The sequence below is a fragment of the Euprymna scolopes genome, chromosome 41 (genome assembly GCF_053919585.1).
Source record: "Euprymna scolopes isolate OS-2025 chromosome 41, ASM5391958v1, whole genome shotgun sequence".
In the NCBI taxonomy this organism is placed as follows: Eukaryota; Metazoa; Mollusca; class Cephalopoda; order Sepiida; family Sepiolidae; genus Euprymna; species Euprymna scolopes.
Genome location: NC_136522.1, coordinates 7,478,494 through 7,488,134, shown reverse-complemented (window position 1 = coordinate 7,488,134; position 9,641 = coordinate 7,478,494). Strand labels below are relative to the sequence as shown.

The 9,641-nt window shown below is 31.4% G+C and overlaps 1 protein-coding gene across 2 annotated transcripts in view; it reads right to left on the bottom strand.

Annotated features, from left to right (window-relative positions):
- The window catches only part of LOC145266325 (atrial natriuretic peptide-converting enzyme-like), a 378,936-nt gene that overhangs the window by 15,788 nt on the left and 353,507 nt on the right, over positions 1–9,641 (bottom strand). For both annotated transcript variants that reach the window (XM_080121906.1, XM_080121905.1), the window contains one exon: positions 3,865–4,133. In XM_080121906.1, coding sequence (XP_079978032.1) covers positions 3,865–4,133 — 269 coding nt within the window. The remainder of the gene's footprint in view (positions 1–3,864; positions 4,134–9,641) is intronic.

Genomic DNA, 9,641 nt, shown 5'->3' with positions numbered 1-9,641 from the left:
AATGGTAATTCGTGTTTCACTTCTCAATATGCTCAACTCAAGGTGAGGAGCACTATATATATATATATATGTGTGTGTGTGTGTGTGTGTGTGTTGCCCCGGGATACGGCATTAAAAATTAGTAACAAAATGCAGTACAGTATATAATACAATTAACAAGTAACAAGTATGCTCTGAAGCCGGAAATATAACTCCATTGAGCTGTTTTTTTTTTGTAGACCATATCTTCAATCCTAATTACAACTATATCTAAATTCTGAGTTTCCTCAGTAATACCATCCATTAATTTTTGAATGACATTCCTATTCCATTTCTCAAGTTAATTTCTTATTTGGATTCCAACGTTCGATCAGCGGAACTGAAATGCTAGAAGCTAGTGCGGACGAACCTTCTTATTTGCCAAGTCTACTTGCGGTTCGAGTTGATATTGGTTTTCGTCTTTTCCAGAAAACTTTAATTTCTTGTTTGCGTTTCAAAATAATTTCCTCTTGCTGCTCCGTTTGTCAAATCTCTTTTTTCTGCAATCTCGTTGTTTCCATCGAATCTGCGGCATTTCTCAATGTTGTTTCGAATTATATGCTTTATTTTTTAGTGGTCCTGAAACTGTAGCTGTTATGCCTAAGAAGGTTACCGTGTAGGGGACTAGGATATATAAATACCCCAATCCCGTTACAAAAGAATAATGGAACGAATGGGAATTGAAGGAAACAAAGACTCAAGTAATGGATAAGATAAACGTCGTTTATTTGCTGTTGAAAGAAATGAACATTTTAGTTATAACATGTCCGCGCGTATGTAACCAATGTCCGTTGCAGGACTGGTGTTGTAGCAAGAAAAGGAAATGTGTTTTCATCTTAAGTTTGGGTCACTATTGTTTGTTCGCGCGTGGGAAGAGAAATAAATGTTGTAGGAAAATTGAGAATGGTAGTCCAGCGTGTAGACAAAGAGTGGATATTAGAGTTGTCATCAGTTAGTAGTCAGCCACGCGAAGGTGTTCTTAGTGACCAGTAGTAGATGGAGAGAGAAAGAGGGAGAATGTATACATACAGTGATTAGCTCGTGCCCCATACATAGTAGGAAGTGGACGTGAGGTGCGCGTGCGCGCGCGCCGAAACGGCGGCGGCTTGTTCGCCCAACCTCTCTAGTTGAGAGTTGGTCCTAGAAAAGAGTTAGAAACAGCTTGTCTCCATGTTTTATACTCGTTTCCAGAGTGTATTTTGCGCATGTGTATTTCCTTAGAAAGCGGAAGTGACGTCGTCCATGTGCGTGTTCGTGTTCGCGTGTGTGAGTACATGTGTATACGTAAGCGTGTGTGTATATATACGTGAATGTGAGTGTATGTACGCGAACGTGAATATGTGTACATGTGTGGACGTGGGCGCGTATGTTTGTGTGCGCGTGTGTATATGACAGATTGAAATATGAATGTGTGTTTTGTGTGAGACTTGAAAAAGGCTCGTACAACCGAGGGGGAGAGGGGATACCGTTTAAACTTCGATTGAAACGTTCAAACATAAGTATTACGGCTTGGATTGACATTGGATTTTGGATTTTTCCTTGAAGCATGGATTTTAAAATAATTTCCTTTTGATGTCGTTTCGAATTATATGCTTTATTTTTTTAGTGGTTCCGAAACTGTAGCTGTTCCTATTTACAATATCTCCCCACGGGACAGAGTCAGACACCAGGGTCGTTTTTTTAATGTGGAGAAAAGGAACAAAAATAAAAAATTATCTCAGTCGTGAAGGATTTCTCCTCCACTGACAGAGAACAAGAAATTGAAGTGCAGCATCCGAAGAACATATACTACTCTTTGATCTTGACCCGAAGGCCAAGCATGCTGAAACTGTAGCTGTTTCGGGGGCTAAAACTTCCGTTTCCACTTCGATTTAAACATTCAAAGGGAAACTAAAATGTTGGAATCTGGTATGGAAGGTCCAACTTCGTTAATTTTAATTTTATTTTTATTTCGGACTATTAGTCTCATCTTTTATTAGTTGTTGTTTTTTTTTAAATCTTTTTATTGGTTCACAACGTTTCGGCCAACTTCCTCTGGCCTTCGTCAGGTGGTAACCGCGATGGATAGGAACTTCGAATCTCCTAACTGCATTCTCAGCCATCACTGCCATCCGTAGTTGTTGTCCCACCCAAAGCGTGCCAGAGGTAATTGGTCAAAAATGTGGTGAGACGACAACAACTACGGATGGCAGGGATGGCTGAGAATGCAGTTAGGAGATTCGAAGTTCCTATCCGTCGCGGTTACCACCTGACGAAGGCCAGAGGAAGTTGGCCGAAACGTTGTGAACCAATAAAAAGATTTAAAAAAAACAACAACTAATAAAGATGAGACTAATAGTCCGAAATAAAAATAAAATTAACATATAATGCTCATCTCAAAATAATTTTCCAATTAAGGAATAATATATATATAGACCAATCGGTACGGACCCGACTATGGAAGATCAGATAATAAATAAATGTGGATTTATAAAATCAAAGAATCCAACCTTGATCGCCCTTCAGGGCCCGTGGCGCAGTTGATAGAGACGTTGAATCTCTACGATTCCAGATGAACATTGTCTGAAGATAGCGGTTTCAATCCCACCCAAAGCGTGCCAGAGGTAATTGGTCAAAAATGTGGTGAGACGACAACTACGGATAACAGTGATGGCTGAGAATGCAGTTAGGAGATTCAAAGTTCCTATCCATCGCGGTTACCACCTGACGAAGGCCAGAGGAAGTTGGCCGAAACGTTGTGAACCAATAAAAGGATTAAAAAAAAAAAACAACTAATAAAGATGAGACTAATAGTCCGAAATAAAAATAAAATTAACATATAATGCTCATCTCATAAATAAATTTCCAATTAAGGAATAATATATATATAGACCAACTTCGTATTTGTCAATTCTGCTTACGGCTCGGATTTACATCGGTTTTTTGTTTTTTTCCTTGAAGCTTGGATTAAAAAATAATTTCCTTTTGATGTCGTTTCGTTTGTAAAGTTTTTATTTCCTGTTCAACGTTTAATTATTCCCGTGGAAGATGCCTTATTTCTTCATGTAGTTTCGAATTATACGCTTTATTCTTGTCAGCGTCATATGAGCTTCATGTGATAAATCTTCTGTTTAATTCCGAAAGGACTTCGCATGGCACTTCCTCGCTTCTCAGAATTTTTTCAACTTGCTAATTTTCTAGCAAAAAAAGTGTTGGCGGATATAGTCCTAAGTAATAATCATGTCTAAACGACAGTCTTCTGGAGGTTGGAGGTTCAATCCTCAGTGAGAGCGATACTAAGAATACAATTACGAATTACTTATGACTGACAGAACGAGAACAAGCCACCAGCATATATTAAATAAAAGGTCCCGTTTGAAATTTCGTACAGATTTCTGAGTTAGACGAAAAAAATCTTGAGTTCGACCTAAGTACCCATAAAGAAGGTCGGAGGTTACATCGACCGAAATATTGTGAAAATAACACGCAAGATGAGAACAGTAGTCCGAATAATCCAAATAATTTAATTTATCAATCCGCATCTAAAAAAAATCGAAATATAATCTAAATCCAAACGCAGATTCCACGAACAAAGCTTGTTTTCTAGAACTGGCCGCCGGTGGAACTTTGTTCTACTGACCTGCTTCCTGGCTGACTACAGTATGGTAGCTTTCAACAAATTCTTGTTGAGCCATCTTCTTAAATAATCCAAATTCAACCTAATTTACACCATTAACGATTACTATACTACCACCTTACACTCATTAACCCATATCCTCGAGTGGTCTTCGGGCCTTGATAAGTGGTGTTTATGTTATAGAAATTCTAGATTTTAGGGATTCAGAGGCTACCTAGGTGTGTTCTTACCTCCATTTCTGACCATGCCCCACCCGGCGGCCATGCATCTAGTGCCGACAGGTGGGATCTGTCCTTGAGCTGGGAGGCAAATTGGACGAACATATTCGTTGAACTCCAAGGGAGTGGTCAGCTGCAATAGGGCGATGTCGTGGTTGACGGTAGGTGCATCGAAATCTGGGTACACGATGATCCGCTTGACAGACCGGGTTTGCCGGTAACGCCAATGAGTTTGGCGTCTTGTGTTGGCAGCACGAATTATAATTTTTTCAGGAGACGTCCTGAAAATAAAAGTATTGAATTTAGGAAAAAAGATAATACAATTAAGATAGGCTTCTTTGAATTATTTATTACCAAATAATGCTTTGTCTTAAAGAATGTTGAGCACTTTGTGTGTGCAAGATAAATGTCTTGGGTTGGCTTTGGTCTAAATTACGGTGAATTAGAAGAATTAAAACCGATTTTATCCAAGCACAACTAATTCCCCAAATAAAGTATGTTTTAGCAGGGTTTTTTAAATTAAAATATACAGAAATTGTATTTTTAGAGAACTATATATTGACTTATTATTAATATTATTATTATTATTATTGTTATTATTATAATTATTGTTGTTATTATTGTTGTTATTATTATCATTATTATTATCGTTATTATTATTCATTATTATTATAATGATTAGAATTATTGTTATAATTATTGTCATAATGATTATTATTATTGTTGTTATAATGATTATTTATTATTATTATTATTATTATTATTATTATTGTTATAATGATTATTTGTTGTTATTATTATTATTGTTGTTATTATTATTGTTATTATTATTATTATCATCATCATTATTCTTGTTATAATTATTATTGTATATTATTATTATTGTTATTATCATTATAATAATTATTATTACTATTGTTGTTATTATTTTTGTTATTATTATTATTGTTATTATTATAATTATTATTATTATTATTGTTATATTTATTGTTGTTGTAATTATTATTGTTATTATTATTATTATTGTTGTTATTATTATTACTATTATTAGTAGTATTATTATTATTACTATTATTATTATTGTTATTATCATTGTTGTTGTTATTATTATTGTTGTTGTTATTATTATTATTGTTATTGTCATAATTTTTTATTATTATTTTTATTGTTATTATTCTTATTGTTATTAATATTGTCATTATTATTTATATTGATATAATTATAATATTATATTATCACATTTAAATATTATTATATCTAATAATAATAACAATAATAACAATAATAATAATAATAACAATAATAATAACAATAGTAATAACAACAACAATAATAATAACAATAATAACAATATAATAACAATAATAATAAAAAATAATAATAACAATAATAATAAGAATAATAATGACAATAATAACAATATAATAACAATAACAATAATAATAAAAAAAATAATAATAACAATAATAATAACAATAATAAAACAGTAATAACAATAATAATAACAACAATAATGATAACAATAACAACAACAATAAGAATAATAACAATAATAATAACAATAATAATAATAATAACAACAATAATAATAATAATAATAACAACAACAATAATAATAACAATAATAACAATAATAATAACAATAATAATAGTAATAACAATAATAATAACAATAATAATAATAAATTATAATAATAACAATAATAACAATAATATAATAATAACAATAATAATAATAACAATAATAATAATAATAACAACAACAACAATAATAATAATAATAATAATAATAATAATAATAATAATAATAATAATAACAATAATAATAATAATAATAATAATAATAATAATAATAATAATTCTGATTTCGTTTAATAATGACTCCCGAAAAAGAGATAGGACTCATTCTCAGAGGACTCTTCCTCAATACCGGCTCCAAACCAGGAGCTTCATAAATCGAGGTTTTCCTTAAGGTTGCAGGTCGCCCAACAAATCAGGAATCAGTAGTTTTTTTCGTGTGCCCTTCCAGACGACTTGATACCAAACACTGAGTACCTACTACTACTACTACTACTACTACTACTACTACTACTACTACTACTACTACTACTACTACTGTGACTTTCTGTGTCTCCTTCGCCACCACCGCCACCAACAGCAACAATTTATTTAAGACCCCTTCACATATATATATATATATATATATATGAAGGTGTCTTAAATAAATAAATATATATATATATATATATATATATATATATATATATATATATATACTAGACTACCTGTGACCCGTTGGGTCAGTATGGTACATTAGCTATGGAATTCATGTATGAGCGTGACACTTGTGACGTAAACAAAATATTTTTTTTTTACATAACAGAAACATTTCGATGAAAATATATTAAAATGAAAAATCACAGATGGATCACTCAAACATGAAAAAAAAAATCCTCCCTATTCGTGTAAAGTTACCTATTTTTCCGAATAATCGCTCAAAAATCGAAAATTAAACATGATTTTCCTATGAATCGAACGCCGACGAAAGTCATTTACCAGCAAAAACGCACATGAACCTACCGATGAGAAATATAAGAATGAAAAACCCATATTGGAATCCTTCAACCAAGTTATAGAAACTTAAAATCTAAAAAAAAAAAAATTTAATAAAACCTGAAGCAAAAAAAATAAAACCTAAATAAATAAAATAAAATAAAACTAATATTGAAACAGATTAGTAAATGTGTCAACAAATTCACCGTTCTCACACAACTATTTGAAATGTAAGCAAAAAACAAAAAATGAAGTAAAAGGGACGGATAGAGAGTAGTAGTAGTAGTAGTAGTAGTAGTAGTAGTAGTAGTGGTAGTAGCAGCAGCAGCAGTCTTTACTTTACTACAATTGTTCTTACGGTTGTCAACGGGTTAAAGTTGTTTAGTTGTAAGAAAATAGCGACAGTATATTTGTAATAAAGAATAGTTGCAAAACAACCTCACTCTTCCCATGTTAAATAATAATTTCGAAATAATAACGTTAATATTTCAGTGTGCAGGTCAAAATCTGCAAAAGAAGCGATTTATGTTTATTTGTTTACGTTATTATGGGTTAATGTTTATACACGCATACGCAACCGGATGTCGTAAATCGGAAAGTGGGTTATATCACTCGTTACAAGGTCATTTGAGTTATATATATATATATATATATATATATATATATATATATATATATAGTTTGCCTATTATACAAACATTTTTAGTTATATATGTGCATACGTGTTTTAGTGAAATTCCAGTTCATCAGACCGAAAAAGAATCGATTCTTTTTCGGTCTGATGAACTGTTATCCTTGAATTGGGATTTCACTGAAACATGTATGCACATATGTAACTAATAATGTTTGTATAATAAACAGACTATATACTAGCTCTGTCTTACATTGAGCACTATTTAATAATCACGCGAGGAAACCAATCGATATAACTATTATATATATATATATATATATATATATATATTAAGGCAATCATGAAGGGAAGACGTATTCCTTCGGAATTCATTTTATATTAAAAACAAAAAGACCGAGGAGAAAAGGAAAATGGATAGCGACTAAAAAATAAAAGTAGAGAAATAGAAAAAAAAAAAAAAAAAAAAATCAAAACGAGTCAATTGACATGTTTCGCCCTCACTTATCAAAATTGGAATCGAGGGATTCATTTTTTAGTAATTTGTTTTCCTTAATGATAAAATCTAAAAAAGAGACGGGAGCAAGAGCAATTTCCTTTTCTCCTCAGTCTTTTTTTTTTTTTTTAATATAAAATGAATTCCGGAGGAATACGTCTTCCCTTCATGATTGCCTTAATAAAGTTTTGTATCCCCAAGAAAATCATGAAATATATATATATATATATATTAGGCACCGCCAAAACTGGGGGGGGGGGCAGGTCAGTACTTTTTGACGGACCGTCTTTTTAAAAATCTACCAAAAATCAGGTAATTATCCGATCAATACGAAATTTTCAGCGATTATTAGGAGAAGAATGAACTTTATAACAGTGTACTTATTTTTCATAAACGATATTTATATATATATATTTTTTTGCTTACAACCCCCCCCCCTTGTTTTGAAGTGGGAACAAATATGCTTAAAATAATCATCTGAGACTGAAATCAACATATTGTGTTGTAAGGGACAGAATTATAGATTAAAAAAAAAAAAAAAAAAAAAAAATTGTTTGCATACCTTATTTTGACGTCTGAATATCAGAACTTCGATTGTGTTTAATTATCCCGCTTTTGAGTTTTGAAGTGTGAAATTCGGTGAATATGTTAAGTAAAATAATTAATTTAAGTTAAGCAAAACAAAAAAAAATTTTTTTAAATATTTATACGAAAAAAGCTATTTTAAAATTTTTGATAAATAAATTAACAATTTTTTTTTAGCGAGCCGAATAATGCATGACCATTATTAAACAGGGCATGCTTTGAATAATCGATACCAAAAAAAAAGATTCGATAAATATTGTGCCCTTTGTGTTAAAAATAGCATCTTTTTTTTCGATCCCGTTTGAAAACGTTTGCCGCCTTTGACTATGGTGGACCAAACGCGCTGAAATAATTTTTTTTTATTCTGCTTTAAATTGCCCCCCCCCCATTTTGGGGAGTCTGGCCCCCACACACATACACATTAAAAACCAAACGCATACAAATGGTCACCCATCTGGTACTGGCCAGCCTCAGCTTAATAATACATTGAAATTTTCGTCACTGAAAAATAAGTTTTTTTTGGCCTGTTTGGTCTTCCATAGTTTGCTTTTTATCAGACGAAAACGTAAACAGAGTCGATCTGAACTCTACGTCAACGCGAATATCTGGTTACCTATATGAATAAGTGGAATTATTTGAAATTCAGGTACTTATATTATAATATTTTTGCATATTCTCTTAGAAAATCATCCTAAATCTTAGTTAGACAATAAATAAATTAATTAATTATTTCAAAAACCCTTTTTTTTTAATATTTAAGTACGTTTTTTGTGCAAGACAAAAAATGTCAATTGTTAACTTTTGGGGAAAATTTAACATTTAAAATTGAATTAAAAATAGTAGAAAAAGTTTTACATTATTCTGTTTTCTATATGATAAAATTCAGGGTTTTATCTTTCTGGAAAAAAAAAGTTACTCAGAAATAATGGATTTTAATAAACGTAATTTCGTTTTAAAAAACAACAACAACTTGATTTTGCGGCCATTTTTGGCGGTGCCTAATATATATATATATATATATATATATATATATATATATATATATATATACAAGGTGACCCCCCCTCAAAAACAAAAAAAAAAAACAAAAACAAAGGACATTCAATTGTTTTTCTGAGCATTTTACAGTCAACGAAGAAAAAAAGGCCAAAGACCCTAGTGTTTTGATGTGATGTTTTGAATATGATAAACTAGGTATGACCAATGTTTCATTTCATTCGGACAAAACACTAATAAACGGGGCTTAATTAGAGTTGGGCCCGTTTTTTTTTTGGGGGGGGGAGTCACCCTATATATATATATATATATATATATATATATATATATATATATATAGAGAGAGAGAGAGAGAGAGAGAGAGAGAGAGAGGGGGAGATTGCGTGTGTTGCGTTTATAGAGATGGTGAGGGAACGTCATATGGAAAGAAGAGAAAAATTCTAATTTTGTATTTAAGCGGCGTAATAATTGCAACACCAAACACATTCCGATCATTCCTTCTCAACGTATGAATCCAAAAATTGCATC